The sequence below is a fragment of the Marmota flaviventris genome, chromosome 12, assembly GCF_047511675.1.
Source record: "Marmota flaviventris isolate mMarFla1 chromosome 12, mMarFla1.hap1, whole genome shotgun sequence".
Classification (NCBI taxonomy): domain Eukaryota; kingdom Metazoa; phylum Chordata; class Mammalia; order Rodentia; family Sciuridae; genus Marmota; species Marmota flaviventris.
Genome location: NC_092509.1, coordinates 106,445,082 through 106,470,387, shown reverse-complemented (window position 1 = coordinate 106,470,387; position 25,306 = coordinate 106,445,082). Strand labels below are relative to the sequence as shown.

The window sequence follows — 25,306 nt, the reverse complement described above, 5'->3', positions numbered from 1 at the left end:
AAGCCTGATAATTTGGATGGAGTACTCTTCTTAAACGGCTACTCCAGGCAGGGCGGCCAATGGGAGAGCCGGCTCCCTCCACCTGACCCAGTGAGTAATTAAGAGAGGGCTTTTTCTTCCCCACCTCTCCCCCTCCCTCCTCCCTGCTCCCCAATGAGGCTTAACAGGTTGGTGGTATAATTTGGGGACTTTACGGGGTGTCACACTAGGAGCTGAGGCAGGAGCCTGGGCGCCGCCCTCCCACTGCCCGGGCGCTGGCCAGCTGGGTTGAAAAGCGGGAAGGAGGAAGGAAGGGGTCAGAAGTGGGCAAGGTGCTGACAGCTCTCCGCAAAGTTTGAGAGGGCCGGTGCCATGAGTGAGCTGGGCACGCCGAGGACCAGCGACGGCACCGTCTCCCGCCTGCTCCATGTGGTGGAGAGTGAGCTCCAGGCGGGCAGGGAGAAAGGAGACCCCACCGAGAAGCAACTTCGCATCATCCTGGAGGACGCTCCCCTCTGGCAGAGGTTCAAGGAGGTCACTAATGAAATGATCGTGACCAAAAATGGCAGGTGAGTGTACCCTCTGCCCTGCCTGGGGGCACCCAGCTAGCAAGGGGGCGAGAGCCTTGTATATCACAGAGGCGACCACTCTCGATTCAGAGGCACCGGTCTGATCAGACACACTCAGCTGTCCCCAGCCAACTTAATTAGTTCTCAGATCATCGGAGAAGTGAAAGATGAAGCCCCGGTCTTACATGTTTAAGTGGAGAAGTTCCAGGGGATTTCTGCAGAGGGGGGCGTGCCCCGTGGGAGGGGGCTGAGCGCTCCAGTATCAGAAAACAGCGCTGAGTTTTGACTGTGTCTCTGGAGCAGACCTGGGCTCCACCTCTGTTCAGAGAATCCAAAGTCCATTTTATTTGGAGGCTGAATGGTCTCTTCTTAAGTACAGCAAATTTTTGAAAAGTTGAAGAGTGGCAGCCAAAGGGTAGATGTAATCTCCTTGCCTGCCCCTCCGTCTGCTTCCCCCGCATGTGATCCGTGGAGTGTCCACTTGTGATGGTGTCTGTGATATGTGACAGTCGTGGCAGGCAGAGAGGTGAAGCCATAGGACACTGCCACAGGGAAAAGTCGCCTCCGTTTTTCTCACTGTAATCAATTAGGAATTAATGGAAACGGATCTCTGCTGGCATTTCTTGGATTCTGTTAAATCTAGTCTGTTCCAAAGCTGTCAAGGTAATAGAAGCAGCTTTCACATAGGAGAGGAGAAGCAAATCTTTTGAAATAAATCACATGGCCTTCCCTGGCTCCCAGCAGTCAGTGATGCTCACGCATCAGGTCCGCGAGGCACTGGAAGCCTCTTGAGCAGGGTTCCTCCGGACAGGGCTGTCCTTGCGCAAAATGCTTCCATTCCTGAAGTCTTGGCTTCTGGTTTCTTAATAAAACACAGGATAGAAAATTGACAATTCCTTGTCCAGAATTATGAGCTTGAAAGCTGTTGCACAAAGTTAAGGTGCTTCATGAAGAAAGTTATAGCAGAATCAAGGGCGTTCCAATGAAGTGTGCTTATACCTTCAGCCTTGCTCTGTGTGACATTTTTTTCTTTCTAAATGGGTCATGTACTTAAGACATATGGAAGATTAATAAATACATGAATTAATTAAAATTGATTTTAATATTTGTAATTGTAAGTACCCTATTCTGTCTCTTGATCTGTGTTTATATGTTATTTTTGGTCTCTTTGGTAGAAAAAAAAATATAAAACATATTTTTTTAACATCAAGGAATCACTCCAGTTTTTTAATTGGGAGAGCTGAGACCCCACCCAGTGCAGACCTGCTTCATAGTCACCAGTTTCTTTCTTCCAAAGATGAGCGATGATGTAATTGTAAGATCCTGACTGTGTCTGACCACAGGGAGAACTTGGTTTACAGATCTTCCTGTTTGTTGGGTCACACAGAAACCTAACTGCACTGTTTGGCTGTTCAAATGGCCCTACATTACAATAAAAATAGGTATAATCACTGATGAGAGTATAGTTCATCTATTTCAATAATGAATAAGTAATATATTTCTGAAGCACTGTAAAATGCAATGAAGTTATATCATATCAGAATGTACTTCTACCATGTAAGAAGAGGGTTTCTCACATTTTTTCACCTAAATAAGATTTTTCCATATCTATAGTTTGCAACTCTCATCCGTGAAGTCATTTCATGCCAACCCGGCGAAAGGTGCTGTCGGTAGGAGAAGCCCATTGAGGTCCAGGGGTCGGGCTGTCTCTTCCCTCCAGCAAATGAAATGCTTTTCTGAAATTCTCTTAGGGTCTCTGGACCCCTGAGGGTCAAGATTTTCCCAGGGGATAGAAAGTTCTCTTCATACTTTAGGTAAAGAGGGGAGACAGATCTGGGAGCCCTCTGTTCAGTCTCTCTGTTCTCTGAGCCATTTCCTCTAGAAGCACCTGTCCCTCCCCGTGGACACGTCTGCTGGGTCTCATCTTCTTGCTCCCTTTTCCTTCTTCCTCCTGGTCATTTCTCCCATGTCACCTGTTCTTCTCTGGCAGAGGCCCCGCTGCTTCTCCTGCAGATCCCCCCCTGCAGGACCTCGGGAGCCCGCCTACACTGGGACTGCGGACTCTGTGGGTTTTCCAAGAGCTTCAGCCGGGGGGTACTCAGTCGGGGAACAGTGGGAACGGCCGATCTGGGCCCGCGGGAGAGCCGAGACCCCACCCAGTGCAGACCTGCTTCATGGTCACCAAGAGGAGCCTGTCTCTGACATGGAGGGGACGTGGTGAAGACAGGGTTTTCCCTGGGAAGCTCCCTATTACCCCCAGAAGCTGGGTCCTGATGGGACCCCACCTCCCTACCCCCAGCCCTCTTCCCTCCCTCCTCTCCTCCCTCTGCTTTCCTACTTCTTCCTTTCCCTCTCCTCCTTCTCTTTTCTCCTCTTTCTTAAACCTTCTATTATCCACTTCAACCACCTTTCTGATTCAACAGAGACCCTCCTTGGGGCTCAGGTTCACCGGGTTACCTACCCTGCATCCGGCCTGCTTTCCTCCTCCAGTCTCCAGCTCCAAACTTACATGTTAGGTTTCAGAAAAGACTTATTTCTGCTAACGGGCAAATGGATCGGGTCACTTGCACTTGTTTTCTTCACTGTTAACATCTTCATCTGAGAGGAGAGTCTGTATTTTAGGGATGTTTTCATGCATTTAATAATTTAGACTGAACAAATTTGGCTTGAGCAGGTTTTAAGGAATTGGAAATGAAGGCACCAGTGTGTCCATTTTCTGTCACAGGTAAGTGTCAGAGTCACTGAGTTTGAATCTGCTGAGTATTACAGGGTGTGGGTGCAGTGACACCGAGCCCATGTTTGTGGCTCCCGGCGAGGGTGGTGCGAGAGGGGGAAAAGCAGCTCGCGAGTCCTGCCAACCCAGACCCCTGTCTGCACGGCCCGTGGACATAGATAGGTGTATATATATAAATTAATTTTATCCACCTCTGAACCTTACCACCACAACTCGAGGGTCCCAGGCACCTGTGTGGTCTGCCCCGCATCCCCAGGTCACTCTCTTCTCCTCTTTGGTTTGTCTTTGGAGAACACCTGCGGCTCTCTTTCATGGAAGTGTCAGCATCTGTGTGCCAGGAGCGCCAGCCACAACATTCTCATGGGCATTGGTGACAGTTTTCATCCCAGGGGAGGTGGAGGAAGGTGTCGTGAGTGGAATCTCCTGGACTTTGCTTTTGGCCACCTCCCCACCCCCCCTCCAGCACCACCCACTCCTCCCTCCAGCACCACCCACTCCTCCCTCCAGCACCACCCACTCCTCCCTCCAGCACCACCCACTCCTCCCTCCACCACCACCCACTCCTCCTCCCTCCACCACCACCCAGTCCTCCCTCCACCACCACACAGTCCTCCCTCCAGCACCACACAGTCCTCCCTCCAGCACCACCCACTCCTCCCTCCAGCACCACCCACTCCTCCCTCCAGCACCACCCACTCTTCCCTCCAGCACCACCCAGTCCTCCCTCCACCACCACCCAGTCCTCCCTCCAGCACCACCCACTCCTCCCTCCACCACCACCCACTCCTCCCCTCCAGCACCACCCACTCCTCCCTCCACCACCACCCACTCTTCCCTCCAGCACCACCCAGTCCTCCCTCCAGCACCACCCAGTCCTCCCTCCACCACCACCCACTCCTCCCCTCCAGCACCACCCACTCCTCCCTCCAGCACCACCCACTCCTCCCTCCACCACCACCCACTCCTCCCTCCAGCACTACCCAGTCCTCCCTCCAGCACCACCCACTCCGCCCTCCAGCACAAGTCCTCATCTCTGCCCACCTTCTTCCTGCAGACCTCCGTCTGCCCCCAAGAGATGGGAAAGCTGGAAAGCCTCCTGGCAGCAGGAGCCAAAGGAGCCAAGGGTGCGGCAGGGACACCCCCCCCCACCCCCCCCCATCCCCAGCTGGTGTTCACCTGCCACACCCCCTTCTCCCTCCCTCCCTGCCTGCTGGCTGATTTACATTTCTAAACCTCTCAAAGACTGGGAATTCTCTCTGTTTGGGAAAGAAAATGGAAAGAACCAGCTTGCTTAGAAGTACAGTTTGACCCTGAAGACAAAGCCTGGCCTGAGAGGTGACCACAGGTAGCTAGTGTCCCTAGAGGATGCGCCAAGGTGATGGTGAGCCCAGAGGGAGGGGGAGTGAAATGGAGATGACCCTGGCTCAGAGGCGGTCTCAGATCTGCTCACTCCTCCTTACAAATGGAGATTAAAGGTCCACACCAGGTCCTAGCATCCAGGGGGGACAAGGAAACAAGAAGAATTATAAAGTTCTTGGCAAACGAGTACTGAAGAGCGACTGGCCATTGGACCCTCTTTCAGGTGTTCTCCTACCAAGAGGAGGGACTCTCGCTTCGTGTTTGTTAATAGTTAGTTGTGGTATAATTCCCAGAACACGAATCGTCCACTTGGAGTGTACAGGCCAGTGCTGTTTGGTGGATCCACAGAGTTGTGCGTCCATGTCCACAATTCACTTTAACACATGCTCATTGCCCCCAAAGGAACCTGCACCCCATCACGCTCCCCCACCCCAGGGACCACAGGTCCACCTTCGGACTCTGTGGCCTTCCTGCCCTGGACACACCGGGTCAGTGCCCCCCAGTCTGTGATGCTTCATGGGTGCTGGTTTCCAGGCTCACCGGGTGGCAGTGCCTGGCAGCACTTCATTCCTGCCTGGGTAGCACTTCCTGGTGTGGGCAGGACACCTCCTGCCCTGGGCACAGCTGCAGGGCTGCAGGGCTTGGGTTTCTGCCTTTCTCAGTTGTGATGCTACTGCTATGAACACATCTGCATGCGTTTTTGTGAAGGCCTTTTCATTTTTCCTGGGCACATGTAGGCGTGGATGCAGGTGGGATAGCCACTCCATGTCATCGGGCAAGGAGCTGCCCACTGTTCCCAGGGTGACTGCGCCACCTCACGCGCCCAGCAGCGAGGCCCGCGGGTTGGTCCGGTTTCTTGGCAGCCTCACCAGTTGTTGGTCCTGGTTCTCTCTCAGCCGGCCCCAGGCGCTGCCTCTGCAGTTGTGGCTTGTGTTTCTGGTGGCTGGTGACGTGCAGCATCTTCGTGGAGCTCCAGAGACGTGGCGCAGAATGGAGGGAGGGCCCGGGCGCCTCTCTCGCCAAGCACTGGAGGGTCCCGCCAGTCTCTGGCTGCATGGAGCTGAGGGACAGGAGGGCCTCCCACCCTGGGGGGGGGCTGGGATCTGCAGACCCCTTCCTGTGCTCAGCCACACGGGCTTCCTCTTTCATCCTCCCAGCCGGCCAGTCAGGGCCCAGGGGCTGTGTGCCGGCTGCTCCTGTGGCCCGGGGCACCTCCGTGGGGTCCTGCGTGACCCATCCTGCTCCCTGTGTAGGTCTTGGCTCCAGCGTGGATTCTGAGCCGACCTAAGGCCCTTCCACAGCCGCTAACGTGCCCTCGTCCCTTAGCCCCCCCCCCCATGTGACCCCACTCATTGTGGTTCCTGGCTAGAGGGTCCTCGTACTCTTGTAATCTAAACTGAAACACTAGAAGCAACGAGAACTCACTCACGTTTTTTTAACATGTAAATGCTATGGAGGCTTTATCCATGATTATCCCAAACTAAATCCATCCAGTGTCCTCCGCTGGGTGAAAGGGTGAGCAACGAGGGTCCACCTCACGGGACACCCCTCGCAATAAAGATGAGGACCCACTGGGACACACTGACTGTGCCTCCCTGGGCATCCTGTGTGTTATGTGGTGAAGGTCAAGTTTACCTAAGGGCTCGAGGACACCCAAGGACGGACAGGCTCTTCTGCATCTGTTTTTGGAGTGATTTTTGTTAGTGCATTAGGGTTCCCCAAACTCGTGGGTCTGTTTCGACTCGCTCATAAATGCATCTGACATGGTTTGCTCCATTCCAGTCCTGGGGCTGCCTCCTCCCTCCCCTCTGCCCGTGGTCTCCCTCTGCCCGTGGTCTCCCTCTGCCCGTGGTCTCCCTCTGCCTGTGGTCTCCCTCTGCCCGTGGTCTTCCTCCTGTGGACTCCTTTTCCCTGGTGCATCACAGCTGTGCATGTATGTGGGCTCGTCCTGGCACACTCGTCCTGGCACACTCGTCCTGGCACACTCGTCCTGGCACACTCATCCCCACACACTGGTGCATGCAGGTAAAGTCACTTGGTCGATTCCATCCTGTTTTGAGCTGTCTTCTTTGTTAGGAGGTAAGCTTTGTGAGCAGGACACTAGGTCTGTGATTGTCACTGAGTCCCCACTAGAACAGGTCCTGGCCTGGAGCAGGTGTTTGGAACTCAGTCATTAAATGAGAAGATAAATCTCCATTAGGTACTGAGATTTGGGAAAACATTGAGGGGACTCTTCCTTTTACTGTGGCCCAAATTATTAACTTTCTAGAAGTCTCAAAAAAGAGTGGAAAATAAGGTGCCGTTAACACAATAAGGAGAAGACCGTGGGGTACAGCCAACACCCTGTGCCCCCATCCCTGAGGGCCTCAGCTAGAAAACTGGCCAACTAACAAGTATCTGTGCCCTTGGGGTGGGACTGAGGCTTGGATTAGAACACATGGAAGTGCAGCACATCACCATTAGCATCAGAAAAGCCATCCTGGTCACACTGTCCCTAAGTCCTAAGCTGGACCTTCTGGAACTCTCTGCTTGACGTGTGGAAACACAGCACACTGTGGAGCATGAGCAAGTAGCTTCCCGGCCCCCCTCCGGCTCCTCAGGGAGGGACCCTCTCTTTCAGAGCTACCTCTGTGGTTCATTCTATGGAGAAAACCTTTGGCACTTTTACATCTCAGTGTGTGAAATGCCAATGATAACCATGTCATTCTTGTGTTTTTTTGTAATAAAGTAAAGTACTTTGGCACTTTATAAAAACCACAGGACTCCAAAGACAGGCCATTTCTCTGTGTACCTCCTGCAAACCAGCCAGACTCCTGGCTGTCACAATGACCCTACATTGTCCCCACGATGATTTCTGATGCCCACTTTTATGATTTTTGCAAATGGCCTTTGTGCTTTCACACGCTTTCTGTCGCCTACCCTTGGTCCATACTATTAAGATCATTGAAAACTTTATATAGCACAAGGGAAGAGTCTAATACCAAGAGAAAGCAATAAAAGGAAAATTTTCTGTTGAAGAAAGAACAAAAGAGAATACATCAGGGAGGATTTGAAGCCACAGGCAGCCTGGGGTGGCCAGGCTGGTTGACAGGAAGTGCAGCCGCCCCGTCCTGTGGGGAGAGAGGCGAAGCCGGATTCTCTAGCGTGGACTCTGGTGCATCCTCGGGTGCATCCCCCCTAAATTCCATTCAGTTCATGCACCTGGCAGGGCAGTTCATGCACAGGTGCCTGTTTAACTAGGTTTTTCCTTCTTCTTGAACTCACCAAGACAGCCTCATGAACTCATTGCAAGAACTTGTTAATTCTCCAGTGCTCGCTCCAGCACCTGCACCTAACAAGCTTGGAAGTGCTGTCACACCTGGCCCTGAGGTGGCAGCCTGCTTCCCTCCAGGATCTTACCTTAGGTGGGGACTTTGGCAGCTGCAAGAGCAAAGGATCCACCGACTTGCCTCCCTCCTGCCTGGCTGGCAGCAGCTTCTGCCCCCGCTTTTCTTCCTGGTGACAAGAAGTCTGGGTAGAATGGGTGTGACCGTGGAGGTCCTCTGGGGGGTGAAAATGCTCTGGAATCAGAAGCCAGCCACCTGGGTAGTTTCTCCAAAGACTGTGAGAGGAAACTTGTTGGTGCCATTCTAGGGAGTGGGAAGGATCGGGGAATCTAGGCCTGCATATGGGGATTGTGCTGCTCAAACACAGATCCCCACAAAATGCCCCAAAGATGGCTCCCTGCCGCAGGGGCTCAGGGTGTGTGCAAGCCCGCAGCTCGCCCACACTCACGGGAAAAGCCTGTTAGGGGCTCTGGGGAGTCTGGGGGAGTGGAGCCCGTCCACCTGCCGCAGGAGCCTCTCACGTACCTGCTACCAGGTGTTGCTCTAAGTGCCACCACCAACCCCGACTCAGAAACGAGGCCTCGAGGGAAGGGCTGTGTGGCCTCCGCAGGGGGCGGGGTCCTGGTAAGAGAACCCTCTGTGGCCGTGGCATTTGATGGCCCACCTTCCCCCCAGGTCCCTCCTCTCCGGGTTCTTCCGAGTCCTTTGGAGTGGACACGGCACTTGAAAGTCAGACCCCAATATCAAAAGGGCTGTGGAAGGAGGCTCTGGAGCCGGGGGCAGGGCCCCGTGACGGGCCTCCCTTCCAGGCCACTCTATGGGACGTCTCAGCACTGAGACCCGGGCAGGGCCGGGGTCCCTCGACGTCCCCCCTGTGGCTCAGCGCCTTTCCCTTTTGTCTTTAGACGGATGTTTCCTGTTCTAAAGATCAGCGTCACAGGACTGGACCCCAATGCCATGTACTCCCTCCTGCTGGACTTTGTCCCCACGGACAGCCACCGCTGGAAATACGTCAACGGGGAGTGGGTGCCCGCGGGCAAGCCAGAGGTCTCCAGCCACAGCTGCGTCTACATCCACCCCGACTCCCCCAACTTCGGGGCCCACTGGATGAAGGCTCCCATCTCCTTCAGCAAAGTGAAGCTGACCAACAAGCTCAACGGAGGTGGGCAGGTACGGCCGCCCCCAGCGCCGGTGGAGAACTATCAAGGGTGCATTTAGGCAATTAGAGGGGTCTTCACCAGCCTCTTCTCCCACAGAAGCCAATTATTCCCTGGAGTCCAAACGTAAACAGGAATAAACAGCTCTTAATTGGTGCTTTCAGTTTTTAATGGACTTCCTGCTGTGGAGAGGGAGGAGGGAGGGCCTGGTTCACTTAATCATCAGGCCTCCTTTCAGAGTTTTGTCTTGTGCCTGCTTTCACGCAGCCCTGGGGGGGAGATGTTTGTGGGTACCGGGGTTTTGTTCATCTCTCTCCCCTTTTTTGGTGTAAGTGGCATGTTGGCAATAGACAAATACCTTAATAAAAAGCTGCTCCTAAATGAAATAATTACTTCCTCGGCTTGGGCATTACGATAATTATCAATAGAATATTGAATCAGCTCAGGTTTTTCAGAAAAAAAAGTAATCATAACAAACCTTAAGTAAGGAGGGCTTTATTTAAGGTTGCTCCAATTAGAATAAACAGGGGTTGGAGGCTTGTTTCCCTGGACTTGTGTGGTGGGATTGTGCCTCCTAGGCAGGGGAGGCTGCTGGGGCCTGGGAGGGCAGGAGGGGAGGCTGCCCCACCCCCTGCTTTGTTCAGCCTGTGCCCTGAGCTGTTGCCGCCTCTGTTCTCTGTGCTCAGCACAGTCCTGTTGGAGGAGAAGCCGGCAATGCCACCCAAGTCTTTGTGACATCCAAAGGTTCCCGTTCTTTATTAAATCAGGACACTGAAAAGTGGAGTGTTGCTGCCCACCAGATTTCACAGTGGGACTTTCAATACCCTTCATTGGAATCATAAAGGAGGGGTCATAGTAACCACCAGATGCCAGACGTCCTTAGCCTGTTAGTCACTTATAAAACAGCCACTGTCAACATTTTGAGTTATTAGATTTCTTTCTTTTTTAAAATATTGGATTTCATTTTTTATTAATATTTTTATTGATAGTTATGACAGCGGAATGCGTTACGATTCATACGTACATATAGGTGTACATATAGAGCACACGGTTTCGTGTCTCTGGTTGTCCACAAAGTACATTCACACCAGTTCCTGTCCTCATACATGGACTTTGGATAATGATGTCATGGGTTAGAGATGAGGTGGAATGTGATGGGCATCATCGTCCAGAGTTATCGGGTTTCTTCACATGAAAAGAAAAACATGCTTTAATGGACTGAAATCCACATTGTGCTGAAAACAGGGGGAGGAAGAAGGGAGGGGGACAGAATGCCAGGCACGCAGGGGCCACTCCTCCCGGGCCCCCTCCCCTGACCCCTGTAGAAGGGCTTGTGTCACATTCCCCAGGAGCCTCTGAGAAACCTCCCAGGTGGGGTGCAGCTCCGGGGACCCGGGACTTGGCCTGGGTGTCCCTGACTTGGGTGGGTCCTGATCCTATAGGCCATCAGGACACACAGGGCTGGGTCCCCAGGACACGCGGGGCTCGGCGTGGCCTCTCTGACCTTCTCCCCCCACAGATAATGCTGAGCTCCCTGCACAAGTACGAGCCCCAGGTCCACATTGTGCGCGTGGGAGGCGCCCACCGCATGGTCACCAACTGCTCCTTCCCAGAGACCCAGTTCATAGCAGTGACTGCCTATCAGAACGAGGAGGTAAGTGTGTGTGTGCCGTCATGGCCGGGAGTGTGACAGAGGGCGAGGGGCATCCTTTAGTGCCACAAGCCAGCTGGGTGGAGCTGAGTCCCCCAGGGTTCAGAGCTCTGCAGCCGAGGTGAAGCCACACAGGGCGCAGCTGCCCTTCTGTCCCTCCTGTGTGTTGGTCACCTTTCTGTCACTGTGGCAAACGACCAAGGGGAAAGGCAAGGGGAAGTGAAGAGGAAAGGTTGATTTCGGCTCGCAGTGGTGGAGTGCCACCCATGAGGGAGTGGCCCTCTTTTCTGTGGGTCTGGCAGCACGTGGCAGGGGTTGGTGGCAGCACAAAACCATTCATGGAGCAAGAATGAGTGTGTGGGGGGGGTCAGGGTACCGCACTCTCAAGGGCAGGTCCAAGTGGCCTGCAGCCCTCCCACTAGGCCCACCTCCGAGGGGCTCCCAACAGGGCCATGCAGGGGCCAAGCCTCGCCACATGGGCCTTGGGGACCCTTGAATCCAAGGACCACCAACACACCTCTCCTGGTGCTAAGAAGACCGTGTGTGCTACCAAACCCCAAGCTCTGTGGAACTCAGGGCCTTTATCTTGGGTCCCCGAGGTACTGTACAGAGCTGGACCTGCAGGAGGGTGCGGTGCATGCGCCAGGACTGCCAGCTCTGCTCCAGAAGCAGGTCTGAGGGACCAACCTGAGCGCACTGTCCCTGGGGTTCTAGGACGCGCCTGTCCTGCCAGTTCTTCCTCCCCAGTGTGCTGGGCTGCTCTCAGGTCCTGCAGCTGAAACGCTGAGTAGTCAGGAGTCCACTGACGTCCTCCCAGGGTTCCCAGGCCTGCGGAGCACCAGGAACACCGGGAGCACTGAGTTCTTTCTGATAAAAGTTATAGAAAATAAAAGATAATCAGCATCTATTTAAAAAGCATATAATAACATAGTGTAGAAATACATAAGGTAAAAATGAGAAAATAAGAGGTGAAAGTGCAGTTTTTCTTTGGAATCCTATTCCCCACAAGCATTAAAAATAATAGCTTAAAGTGTGTTTTTTGCACACATTTATCATGCATATATAAATATATATACATATATAAATAGATATACAAAAATGTAAATCGACTCATCATATATATTAGTTCAAAGAATTCTTTTTAAAAATTTAGCAGTGTTTATGGGTATCTTTCTGCATTTGGGCATGTGTTCCTTGAGCAATGCTAGCAATGTTCAATTGAAGGGTGAACCATATTTCTTTTTTTTTTTAAATTTATTTCTTACTTGTAGCTGGACACAATACCTTTATTTTATTTATTTTTATGTGGTGCTGAGGATCGAACCCCAGACCTTGCACATGTTAGGCAAACACTTAACCATTGAGCCACAACCCAGGCCAGTGAACTCTATTTCATTAATCAGCCCCTCCAATGGTTGTTTAGGTTGTTTTCAGTTGTTTTATTTTCTGTTGTAAATAATGCTGTGATGCATATCCTGGGGTATCTACTGTTGTTTACTTGCATGGGATGACCTCTCAGGAAGGGCATTTTTCTGTTGAGGGGAGCGTATGTTAGGATTTTAACGAGGGTGCCGAATTTCTTCCCTCAAAAGAGCATCTCCATTGATAGCCCCCCAGCAACACCATTATCAACAGTCATTGTATCTTCTTGTTCTTGTTGTTGTTGTTTTTTTAATCTGCATTTTTGTATTTGGAAGCATAAAAGAAAAATTTGGGGCTCCCATCCACCCAACTAAGGGTCTCCAAAGGTGATGCTTAGAACATACAGTTTTAAAAGTTTCCCTAGAGAAATCTGGTGCTCATCATCAGATGTGGAAACCAGAGTCTTAGTGCCACAGCTGAAGTGAAGCGGCAGGTTGACTCCCGGCCCAGACACGCAGAGAAAGTGCAGCTCTTCTTCCAGAAGGTGTTCTGGCCTCGGGGCAGAGACCTGGCCGAGGTCAGTGGGAGCAGAAATGAGCAGTCCTCAGCAGGCTAGAACAGCCCTCAGTGTCTCAGGCCTCCCTCCCTCCCTCCCGGGTATGGACTCTGGGTCCACAACGGGAGGGTGTGGCCTTTAAAGCATCCTGGCCTTGTCTGGTGTCCAGGCAGTGTCCTAAGAGTGCATCTCTTGCACTCTTAGTCGGGGCTCTTGCCATTTGACTGCTGACTTGAGAATCACTCAGAAGTTTTCCTGCCGGCAGGTGCTGGTCGGTTCCCTCTGAACCACCTGCCAGCTCTGGTGAGCCCTCCAGCCACTCCCCAGCCTGACTCGGCTGCTTCAGGGGCTCACACCAAGTGGCAATCATGTTCGGCAAAATCGAACCCGAGAACCCCGCTCTGCCCAGTGTTCCCTGGGAAGTGAGAGGGTGCAGCAGGGGGCGAGAGGCCAGAGCGCCCATGGCCAGGTCTCCTTTCCCCTGACCTCCCCAGGTTTAGCCAAGAGAAAGGCCAGGGCTTGCAAATCTGACCCCACACCCCTTTCCCTCATTCTCCTGGGCCTGAGAGAGAACTGTGATCTTATTTTGCTTTCCTTCCTTCCACCAGAGAGTCTTAGGTTCTTGCTGACATAAAGTCTTTTCAATAGTTGGGTGTGGGGTGTTTCTACATGCTGGGTTTTGTCCTCCGTGCTGGAATTCTGCCGCGAACCAAACAGCTGTGAACTCCTTCCTCAGGGCAACTAGTCCTGTCCCAGTGGCGGGAGATTAAACAGCAGATTCCCTCCCTCCCTCCCTCCCTCCCTCTCTCTCCCTCCTCTCTCCCTCCCTCCTCTCTCCCTCCCTCCCTCTCTCTCCCTCCCTCCCTCTCTCCCTCCCTCCCTCCTTCCTCTCTCTCTCCCTCCCTCTCTCCCTCCCTCCCTCCCTCCTTCCTCTCTCCTTCCCTCCCTCTCTCCCTCCCTCCCTCCTTCCTCTCTCCCTCCCTCCCTCTCTCCCTCCCTCCCTCCTTCCTCTCTCCCTCCCTCTCTCCCTCTCTCCCTCCCTCCTCTCTCCCTCCCTCCCTCCCTCTCTCCCTCCCTCCCTCTCTCCCTCCCTCCCTCCTTCCTCTCTCTCTCCCTCCCTCTCTCCCTCCCTCCTCTCTCCCTCCCTCCCTCCTTCCTCTCTCCCTCCCTCCCTCTCTCCCTCCCTCTCTCCCTCTCTTCCTCTCTCTCTCCCTCCCTCTCTCCTCTCTCCCTCCCTCCCTCCCTCCTCTCTCCCTCCCTCCCTCCCTCCTTCCTCTCTCCCTCCCTCTCTCCCTCCTTCCTCTCTCCCTCCCTCTCTCCCTCCTTCCTCTCTCCCTCCCTCCCTCCCTCCCTCTCTCTCCCTATCTCACTGTCTGGATCAGATGGCTCTGAGAGGGGACACAGCTAAGGCTAGCACAATGGCAGGGCTGGGGCCACCGTGCTTCTTCCATTAACATGGCTCAATGGGCGATGATTATGTAAGAGGGAGGGAACTGGCCCGTGCTCTCCAGAAGAGGAGGATCACAGCGGTACCACTCCTTAGTATGTCCCAAGTGACAAGAAAAGGAACTCATGTGTTTGGTGCTCAGTGATGACTGAAAATAAAAAAGTGAGTAGAAGAAGGAATTCTGGGTTTGGTGCTTTGGATGTTGCTTATTTCTAAAATCCGCCCCTTCTTGGCTCACTTGGCAAGGCCCTGGTCATTCTCACCTCCTGTCATAATGAAGGGTCCTTGGCCAGGTCAGGGCAATGGAGACCTAAGACAGGACTATGCAGAGACACATGGAGGGGGGGAAGGAGGACTCTCCTGGTTTCCCACAAGTTCACACTGAGGACAAAAGACCTGTCTACCTGCACCTGTTCCCTTCTCACTGACACTTCTTGTCTTTGCAAATGCAAGATAACAGCCCTCAAGATCAAGTACAACCCCTTTGCCAAGGCCTTCTTGGACGCCAAGGAGAGGTGAGTAGAGAAATCCCAGTGAGATTTTATGAATGGACTTCTGCAAATGTGGGACTCACAATTGTCCTGAAAGGATAGAGATGTTTTCAATATTCATGTAAATAAAATAAGCAAATTCAACTGGGTGACAATTGCCTGCTCCTTACCACAGTGGTCCACTGGCTGGCACTGTTCTGGTGGCTCTGTTTATCATAGGTTCTTGAAAGTAACACAACCATATTAAAAAAGTGATTTAGGTTTTTAATAATTCACTGTGACCTTTCCCCAGTTGTCTCTGAGTAATACAGTTTTAATAGTTGTATTGTTTTAAAACCGCACTTAGCCCAGGAAGGGTAAGTAATGGTGGGAGGCTCGTATTATTCAGGTGGGAGAAGAAGGGTAATTAGAGACTGTGGAGGGCTGTGTTAGTCAGCGTTTCGTCACTGGGACCAAAATGCCTGACAAGAACAACTTAGAGGAGGAAGAGTTCATTTGGGGCTCACAGTTTCAGAGCCTCAGTCCACGGGGCTGACTCCCTCGTTCTGGGCCTGAGATGAGCAGAGCCTGTGGCAAAAGGGCAGTGGCCCGGGAAAGCTGGTCATCTTATGGCAGCCAGGAAGCAGAGGAGGAGCCAGGGACAGGATATAGTCCAAGGCTACCTCCCCAGTGACCGCCTCCTCCAGCAACTTTATCTGCCTACGATTACCACCCGGTGGTCCATTCAGATTGCCAATCCATCAGGATTAACCCATTGTGAGGCTACAGCTCATCACTGACCATTCCACCTCCGAACACTCCTGCGTGATCTAACACAGGAACTTTTCAGGGGACACCTTATATCCAAAACGTAACAGGGCATGAGTGATGACTCTGGCACTTTGGGTCAGTGACTTGCTGTCTCCCTACCTTTGCTTTTCATTCTTGGGCAAAATAACAGAGCGTGGTACTGATCATTGATTTTTCTATTGACAAGGCTTGGAATATAAATACGGTGTCCTTTAAAGTATTCAGAATTTTTTGCCGGAATTTCCAATCTTTTCACCTACTTTTATAACTATCTGATTTTCCTTTTCATCTTAAAGATTCTGGGTTAATGGACAGATGCTTATAAAGATATCACACAAGAATCTGTCCTGTTCAATATATGAATACATTTTGATGATGTAGAGGACACGCTTATAACTTTTTCAGGTAACTGAAGTCGTAATGGAGAAGGATGTGTGAGATGACAGAATCCTGGCCACCATTGCAGGTCCCAAATGATAGCAGCATGGTATAATAAAGAGATCTCAGAACTTCAAGGAAGAGGCCCTGACTTGGAGTCCCAGTTTCGTTGCTCCTCTCTGTTTGATCATGCATGTGTCAGTCTACCTCCCTGAGATCTACAACTAATAGATCTAATCTGCAAAATGGGCATAGCAATATTTCCTTCACAGGGTTGTTGGTCGACCTAGCATATCACATGTGTAATTGTGTCCCAAAGACCTGCACAGATCTTAGCTGTTGTCATTATTATCTGAATCATGACCCAAAGTAAGATGGAGCTGAACAGGGATGGCTGTCCACATGGTACTGGGGACAACAGCAGATCTGAGATACAGAGCCACTGCACAAGTAGAGGAAGGAGAATGGGAGAGGAGACCAGCTTGAGGAAAGGGGAGTCTGGTCTTCTTATTCTGAGACTTGTATCGCTCTCCTTAGAGGATTTGGGGTGTGCTTCATGCTGGACTTGAACAATGAGCTGTCACTTTCACTGCTGTTTCAGAAACCACCCCAAAGACCTTCCGGAGGCTGTCTGTGAGAGCCAGCACGTGGCCTACTCTCACTGTGAGTTGGGGAACGTAGGTGGGAGGCGCTGGGTACACTGGGAGTGACCCCCTGCACTCAGACCCTTTGCCTTCATGACCACTTAAGGCCTCGTCCAAACTGAGACCCACTGATGGTCTCTTCCACTCAAGTCAAGGTGATGCCTTCCCAGAGTTCCCAGGCATAGGGGTCAGACAAGTCTTAGGCAGGAGGTAAGAATGGGAATGAAGACTTTCTTAACTCTGATTTTCATGTGAGCGAAGCGAAGGACTCTCCAAAGGGCGTCCTGGGCCTATCTCCCACCTGTACCCTCTCTGGTCAGTTCTGGATTTCCCCTGTTCCTAGCGGTTGCTAATTTTGGAGCTGGTCCCTACTGTCCGCCTGGCCTCAAGCAGCTGCGGCCTCACAGATGAGGAGAGTCTGTGTTTGGGCTGAAAGGCTGAGGGGAGGTGGAGAAGTACGCCCGGAGTCAGAGGGCAGCGCTGGGTGTTCCCACAGGGTACCACTGTCTCCATGTCTCGCTGGTGGAGGAGGCTCCTGGTGGAGGGAGCCCGCGGAGGTGCCAGGAGCCACTCATGGAAAAGTTAACCCGTGGACACACCCTTTAATTTGCATTGCGGTGGCTTGCCAAGATCCCTGTGGCCATTTTCAAGCTGTGGATTCTTCGCTCCTCCCTCCCCTAAACCTTCCATGTCAGAATGGTAGTACAGCCACACAGAGAGCTGGCTTTCAGAAGGGCACTTTTTAAAGTGACTTTACCAAGGCTTTTGTTGAGGTTAGTGCCACACGCAGAGAGACACGCCTTCTCTCAGTTCACGTGCGGCGGCCTTCTTGGCAAACTTCTCAAGGTGTGTACGTTACATGTGGCCAACTACGCGTCCTGGGGTGGGGAGTCTTGTCTGGTTTTGCCCATTGGATGCCTGAATCTTGAGTCCACTATTCAGTGTAGGGAAGTTTTAAATTTTCCCTTTGAAGGTTCAGTAATATTGGTTGATGAAATAAGCTAACAATAGATAGATCAGCAGGAAAAAAGCACACACACACTTATAAGTGTACAGAAACATGAAAACCATATGCAAAGAATGAAACTCAAAGAAAGTGCCGGATGGTTGAAGCTTAAATAGCATTTGAACTACAGAAATAGGCACTTGGTGGGGTAGAGGGAAGAAAATGCACTGAACAGAGTGGTCTTATTGTGCAGAAGAATATGGGACGTCCTGTGGAGTCTCAGGGCAAGTCCACACAGGCTGAGGAGGGGCCTCAGAGCCAGGGCATTGCGTTCACTGTGGGCTTCCACTACGGTGTCCACCTGCACCACAAAAGGGCAGCTTGCAGAAGGACTCCTGTGTCACAGCCCACTGCAAGGCCATCTCATAGCATGCTAAAGAAGCATATTTTGGGGGGTGGCCTACTTTGACCTCACTCTCTGGGTAGGGACACCTTGGGTCGTATGCTTACACAACCATGGGGAGAACACAGGATTGTCAGGAACGACTGAACTCTGTGCGATGTGCTTACTTAGACTTTACGAGCGTTTCAGCAATGGCCGTGGGTGCTAGTTCCAAGGTCCTTTTCCACATTGCTGAGGTGACAATCCTTGGTCACAGTTCTTCAGGAGCAGCTCTGGCCTTGTCTGAATCACCGTCTGTCATCCCAGCTGAGATCTGGTGGGAGAATGTGTTTCTTATTCAGGGCCTGAATCACTGAGTCTCCATGTTTGCCCAGGAGCTCTCCCGCAGTAGAATCTTCTGTTCAGGATCTCCGCCAGCTGATTTCTACGAAATATTTTGAAGTTTTCCAAAATATTCTGCAAAATGCTCGCTGCCAAGGTGTGCGAGGCCAGCGCTCTTTCTCTGTGCCAGGAGTGTCCCGCGTTGGTGACGGAAGGCCTCACCTTCCCACCGGCAGAAACGAGCACCTTGCTCCTTCCTTGCCACCTCACCAGGCAGCCCCTGGTGGAGGCCAGTGAGCTGGACACAAGTCGGAGGCCTCCTGGACACACTTTTATTATAAGAAAGTAGCTTTCAGGTTGTATTTTGTATAGCTTCCATTAACTTCTGCATTCGGGTTGTATTGGTATAGCTATAGCGCAGTGTTATTTAGTGGTTTTGCACACCTTGAGGGGACCTGTCCATCTCCAGAGAGACCAGGTCACCTGTTCATGGGGAAGGGGTGGTGGAATTTCCACATGGGCAGGGTCACTGTCATTCCCAAGAAACGTGCTGTGCAAAGTAGCTGGTCAGCTGATTTCTGTGTGTCAGTCCCTGTATTTTCCTCTTGTCTGTTCCAGTGGGAGGCTGGATCTTTTCCAATCCAGATGGCGTGTGCACAGCAGGAAATGCCAACTACCAGTATGCGACGCCCTTGCCCCTGCCTGCTCCCCACACCCACCATGGCTGCGAGCATTACTCGGGGCTCCGAGGACACCGGCAAGCTCCCTACCCTTCTGCGTACATGCACAGGAACCACTCTCCCTCAGGTGTGTGGTTCTGCTAATTAGGCTCTGGGGTGTGGGGGAGGGGAAAGCTGCCTGTCCCTGTGCCCCCAGGCAGCTACTGCTGTCAACCCCAACAGCGGCTGCCTGGAGGGGAGAATGTGCGTCTTCATGATCCTGGTCACCGAGCCTTTCCGGGGCTCCACACACACAGCGCCTCTCCTAGCACCTGCTCTGCCCCCGGTTCTGTAGGTGGTGGGGACAGGGGGGAGGAACACACAGCTGCTCCCTGGGGAATCACAGGGCTTCACAAACAGATAAATAACCATAACAAAATGCAGCGAGCGCTCTAACGTGGTCCCCAGACCTGCAGCATCACCTGGGAACTTGCCAGCACTCTAGATACTCAGGCTGGACTCCTGGTCCAAGTCTGCATCTTCACAAGGTCCCAGGAGATGCAAGGCACCTTAGGGCTTGAGAACAAGGTGCTGTGGGAAGGAAAAGACCAACTGGATCTGGGCAGGCAGAGGAGGCTGCCCGGAGGGGTGGTCATCAGACTGAGCCTTGAAGCAGACAAGGTCTACTCAAGTAGACAGGGTCTTGAATAGACAAGGTCAGCGGTGGACTGGGCAGGAGTGAAGGATGGATGACACGTGCCATTCCAGGTGGGCATGGAGGGTACAGGAGCCTCACCGTCCGGGGAACAGACTCTGAACAGGGTATTGAGGGGGGGCTGCTGGAAGATGTAAGGGCTGAGCTCCATGAGGCTGCAAGTGTCAGCTCACTACAAGGGGCAGCATGGCCGGAGTCTTGGTCCATTTTGTGCAGCTGTGTGTAGAGAACAGAACCCACCTCCTCACAGCTGTGGAGGCTGGGGCTCCCGAGACCAAGACAGTGGCATTTGGTGGGGGTCTTCCTGCTGGGTTGTGATGAGGCAGATGTCATCTTGCAGATGGGGAAGGGGCTGATGGATGCTGTCCTCAGGAACCCACTCCCACGGCAGGGGCCCCGCTCCATCCCCAGGAGGGTTCCCGCAGTCCCACCTCTCAGCACGGTGGCAGCGGAGGCCACGTTCCTAACACAGAGACTCTGTGGGACACGTTCAGACCACAGTACCAGGGGCACACGTGGAATTGTGCTCACCCTCTTCTCTTCCCCTTTCCCCTTCCTGCCCCCTCTCTCTTACAGTCATGTTTATACAAATGACAATTCAAAGAAATAGAAGACACTTTTCTTTCTTTCCCCATAAAACTGTTTATATTTAAGGTGTATAATGTGATCTCCAGAGTAAAGCAAATAGAAATTCCATTTTCTCATGTAGTTTCCTTTTTTCTTTTTAGGTTAGAGCACCTGAAATCTATGCTCTTAGTAAGTGTCCAGTACATACAGCCATAGAGACCTCAGGCCTCGACCCGCACGCTCAGCTCCGGACTGATTCCTCCACAGTCCTGCATGTCTGCATCCTCTGGCCAACCTCATTTCCCCTCTCCACACTCCTGGTGCGCTGGGCCACTCTGCGTCCACCCCTGGTGCTCTGGCCACTCTCTGTCCACTCCTGGTGCTCTGGCCACTTTCTACTCCACACTGGGCCACTCTGTGTCCACTCTGGTGCTCTGGCCACTCTCTGACCAGCCCTGGTGTTCTGGACCACTCTCTGTCCATCCCTGGTGTACTGAGCCATTCTGCATCCACCATTGGTGCTCTGGCCACTCTCTGTCCACCCCTGGTGCTCTGGGCCACTCTCTGTCCACCCTGGTACTGCTGTCTTCTAGTGTTTCAGCCCCACGGAGGCATGAGGTCATGCAGTCTTCCTTCCTGTGAGAGGACACTGTTCTCAAGACCTTTAGAGCTGCTTGGGGGGCACTGAGGAGAATAAGGACCTAGGAATCTCTCTGGGCCCGGGGCCCTCCAGCCAGAGAGAAGCTGTTTGGCCCGTTCTCAAGGAGAGTGAATGTGGGGAAGGAGTCGGGCAGGTTCGTGTCACTGAGGGCAAACGCCCCCTCTGGGAGCCTCTGTCAGCTGGAGGTGGGCTGTGAAGGGACCTCTGTGACACTGGCATTGCTACTTCAGTAGCCCAAGCCCCTTCCGCTCCACTACCCTCAGAAGGACTGACGAGCCATTGCCTCGCAGTGTAAGCCACAGTTATATTTCGCTCCAGCTGATGTCCCTGGTCACCATCTTTACGTGTTCTGTGTGTTCCGTGAATTTGACTCGTTGTCATTTCTCCAAAGTGAATTTGATAGAAAGCTCAAGCAATAATCTGCAAGTGTTCTCGGGAGCCGACAGCTGGACTTCCTTGTCCTCCGCTCCCCACGCCAGCATCCTGTCTGTGCCCCACACCAACGGACCCATCAACCCAGGGCCCAGGTAAGCTCGCTCTTGGGTGGTCTGGGAGCCTCACTGTCCTCTGGGGACCCAGTAGCTTCTTCTTGCTAGAGTGGCTCAGCCTCAACTGACTCCTCAGCAGCCAGGATGTAAGGGGCCCAAGAGGACCGACCTCTGTGGCTGGAGGAAGGACATTGGTGAAGCCGCCACCTGGGTGTCTGCTCTATTCTTGTGGCATTGACATTGTATGTTTAAAGGGGAGAAAACACTGTGGCCTGGGATCATTGGAACCAGCCAGAAACACTTTAAACTGAGGCTATAACAAATAAGTCATGTATACACACGTGTACACACACACACGCACACGCACACACACACGCACACACATCAAGTATAGGTGCATTAAAAAGCAAATATGTAAAAATACACTGAGGAATTGAGGCCCTTGGCTGCCCCTATTCTCTTATGTCTCTCCCTCTGAAAGGGGGTACAGTGGGGACATGGCTCACAGCCTGGCGTTAGGACCAGATGTAGTGCTGGGCCCCGAGGTGTGGTCTCACCCCAGAGGGCTGCGTCCAGCTGGCTTTTGGGGATGAGCACCTCAGGGTGGTGGAGGGGAAAGAATGGGTGGCTTGAGTCTGGCAGAGGTGACGCTGTCTGCCCATTTCGGACTTTGACCTTGGGCTTTGTTCCTGGCCTCCCCTAGCTTTGGCTTTCCTATCTCCTGAAATAGCCCAAGCTTCTCTGTAGATCAGAGCTACTATAAGCATCGAAATGAGAAATGTGCTAGGATGCTTTGTCTGCAGCGCCATTCTGTGTAAATGTCACTGTGGTGCTCCACACAGACGTGTGGAATACAGTCACTATCCAACGGGGAATCAAAAGTGACAAAACATTTGTTTTTCTCTAACAAAATCCTACGGTACCTCCGGCCTGTGCCACAGCCAGGTCCTGACGGCCTGCATGGCCACGTGAGCCTGCAGACACCCATCGTCTCAGCCCTCGGAGCCCACCCTTCTTGTTGGGGTCTGGTCTCCATGACACTAGAGGCCTTTGGGAGCCTCCTAAGCCAGCACAGAAACCACGGCTCCAGGCCACTCTGCCTTCTGTGTGACCTTGACCTTCAGCCTCCAGAAAGTGCTAATACTGGCCTTGCAGTTGGCCCTGAGAGCCGGGCACAACTACACAGTGTGTAGGACAGAGCTTGGCCCCTGGCTGTCGGGATCCCCAGGACCCTCATCCTTGTTCTCGTTCTCACACCCTGCCACAGCCCGAATCAGAGCTCTTCCTTTGGGTTCAGACCAGCCCCGTCCAACAGGAATAAAACATGAACCGCAGGTGTCACAGCTGCCAGCCACGTGTGTAAGCTTAAATGTTCTAGTAGCCACATTTTAAAAAGAAAAAAAAACCATGTCAATATTTTGTGCAATACAAGATATTCAAAATATAATCATATCCACCTGCATTTTATGTAAGAAATTTGTTGAGATTTTCGTTACATTTTGTACTGAGTCTTCAAAATCTGGTGTGTAGGGTGTCTTTCCACCTGACCCAGTTTGGACTGAATTTCAGGAGGTCAGGATGGCACAGCTCTCGACCCCGTGGGCCACAGCAATAGCAGCAGCATCAGGAGCACCGGTCAGAAATACAGCATCTCAGGCCCCAGCCCAGACCTACTGCCAGGCTCTGCATTTATTTACCCCAGCTGATTCTAACACACTGAGGTGGGACCAGCAGTGTCACATTCCACTTTATGCAGACCTAAAATCGGCCATCTAATGTCTCACCAAGTCCCATCGTTCAATTTAAAATCTGGACTGTATCATTGGAGTCCACCCATCAAGGAAGGTGGGCCACCTCAGGCAAGGCAGGAGTGCCGCAAACAAACAGAAAGGGTTGCAAAAGAGATGAATGAATTTATCCATAAAGAGCAAAATAGTTTATCACTGCTAGAAGCAAGAGAAGCAGATGGTGATCTGGTTAATGAAAAGAACTCCGAATGAAAATACGTCAGTTTTAGAACCAAAAAAAGAGCATAAAGAAAAAGAGAAACAAGGAAGGAGTAGATCAGGAAGTTCTAGTAGTGGTAGTTCCAGTAGCAATAGCAGAACTAGTAGTACTAGTAGTACTGTCTCTAGTTCTTCATACAGTTCTAGTTCAGGCAGTAGTCGCACATCTTCTCGGTCTTCTTCTCCTAAAAGGAAAAAGAGACATAGTAGGAGTAGATCTCCAACAACTAAAGCTAGACGTAGCAGAAGTAGAAGCTACTCTCGCAGAATTAAAATAGAGAGTAATAGGGCTAGGATTAAGGTTAGAGATAGGAGAAGATCTAGTAGAAGTAGCCTTGAAAGAGAAAGACGACGAAATCAGAGTCCTTCCTGAGAGAGACGTAGAAGTAGAAGTCACTCGAGGGAGAGACGAACCAGTCGTTCCAGTCCCAGTAGGAGTCAAGATAGGCGTAAAATTGAGGATCAACGTGGAAATCTTAGTGGGAGCAGTCATAAGCATAAAGATCAACAACCCCTCCCCGTGATGTGGCAAATGCCATGTGTGATGTGGCAAATGCCATGCGTCATCCCAACTTGGCTGTGGCCCTCAACACAGGAGCTCTAAGCAGTCCGCAGAGAGCCACGCCCAAGGCTCAGCACACTGGCAGTCACCCTACAGCTCTGACTCAGTCACGTGCACCTGAGTTCTCTATTATTATTATGTAAATTTTGCTGCATGGTACAATCAACAAGGAAGCTTTAAAAATTCCCGATACCCAGGCTGCGTGCCAGACCATGGTGAGAATCTCCAGGGGATGGTGCCCGGGCATCTAACTTTTTTCCATCTCTAAACTCACTGAGTGATTCCAATGTGCAACCAAGTCTTGAACCAGTGCTGTAGAAGTAGAGATGGCAAAGAAGTGGTCAGCCTCAGGCTTCCTGCCAGGGACCCTAGCTGACAGGTGGAGACCAGGAAGAGACGTCATAATAACTACCACTGTTTACTGAGTGTCCCGTGCCAGGCACCATATACTCACCTTTTCGTTGAATCCTTGCAACAGCCTCTCAGGTCTGTAAGATACCACTGCGAGCGTTGAAGCTGAAGAAGCAGACGCTCAGAGTACAGGGCTCACGTGAGGTGGAGCTAGGATTCAGACCCAGTGCTTCCAACAGCCGTGGTCGGCCACACGGCCACTCCTGGCCAGGGAGGGACCATTCTCACAGAGTCTGAGGTTCTAATCCTTCCTTGCATGGTCCTGCCTGCTTTATATGAGCTGCAGGTGAGACCAGAGAATGGAACCCCTTGCCAGGGGCCAGGCCAGCACCGTGATTCAGTGTCAGGACAACTAACTTCATGCCACTACCTCTCGTGACGTCTCTTGGCTTTTCTGCACAAGCGGGGCCCGTTTGTGCCACTGCTGGGAGCAGGCATGGCCAGAGCCCTCTCCTGCCTGTGCTAGTCCTCCCTGGGGCGCCATCTGACGCTCTCTCTCTCTCCCCTCTGCAGCTCCTATCCCTGCCTGTGGACCATCAGCAATGGAGGCGGGGGCCCTGCTGGGTCAGGCGCAGAGGCTCACGGCAGCACCCCGGGAGCCTTTCTCCTTGGCAGCCCAGCCGTGACCTCACCCGCCTCTGGGCTCCCCACCCAAGCTCCAGCTTCAGGCGGTGTGGAGGTCCTGGGGGAGCCCTCACTGACCAGCATTGCAGTGTCCACCTGGACCGCGGTGGCCTCACATCCCTTCCCAGGCTGGGGTGGCCCTGGAGGGGGTGGGCGCCACTCCCCCTCCTCTCTGGACAGTTAGGCAGTGTCCAAGGAGCCTCCGTGAGCAGAGTCCCCTAGGAGTAGAGCACCTAGAAGCCCTGCTCTGATCCCAGTGGGCCATCCTGCAGGTCCCGCCTGCCGGTGGGGGCGGCAGGGTGGCGGGAGGTCTCACGGAAGCCCCCTGGGGAGGGTTTAGCTGGTGATGTGGATTTGGCATCTCGCGCTGCTCCATGGTTTTGGCTCCCCTGTTTTCCCGGAGCGCATCCTTGCCCTGCTTAGGTGACTGAGGTCTGCTGCGTGCCTTCCTTGTGCCCTGCCCGCTGTCCGCCTAGCTTCCTTCTCTCGGAGGGTGCAAAC

General features: G+C 52.5%; 1 protein-coding gene across 1 annotated transcript; it reads left to right on the top strand.

Annotated features, from left to right (window-relative positions):
* The first annotated feature begins 351 nt into the window (after positions 1-351).
* On the top strand, positions 352-24,989 carry Tbx19 (T-box transcription factor 19). The gene is made up of 8 exons (XM_027922867.2): positions 352-548; positions 8,873-9,137; positions 10,644-10,778; positions 14,594-14,655; positions 16,400-16,461; positions 18,731-18,919; positions 21,106-21,241; positions 24,695-24,989. The coding sequence occupies exons 1-8, from the start codon at positions 352-354 to the stop codon at positions 24,987-24,989; spliced, it is 1,341 nt and encodes a 446-aa protein (XP_027778668.1).
* The last annotated feature ends 317 nt before the right edge of the window (positions 24,990-25,306 follow it).

Coding starts and splice junctions, on each gene's coding strand:
- Tbx19 (XM_027922867.2), top strand. CDS start 352: ATGAGTGAGCTGGGCACGCCGAGGACCAGCGACGGCACCGTCTCCCGC. Junction 14,656..16,399: donor TTCTTGGACGCCAAGGAGAG/GTGAGTAGAGAA, acceptor CTGCTGTTTCAG/AAACCACCCCAAAGACCTTC. Junction 16,462..18,730: donor GCACGTGGCCTACTCTCACT/GTGAGTTGGGGA, acceptor TGTCTGTTCCAG/TGGGAGGCTGGATCTTTTCC.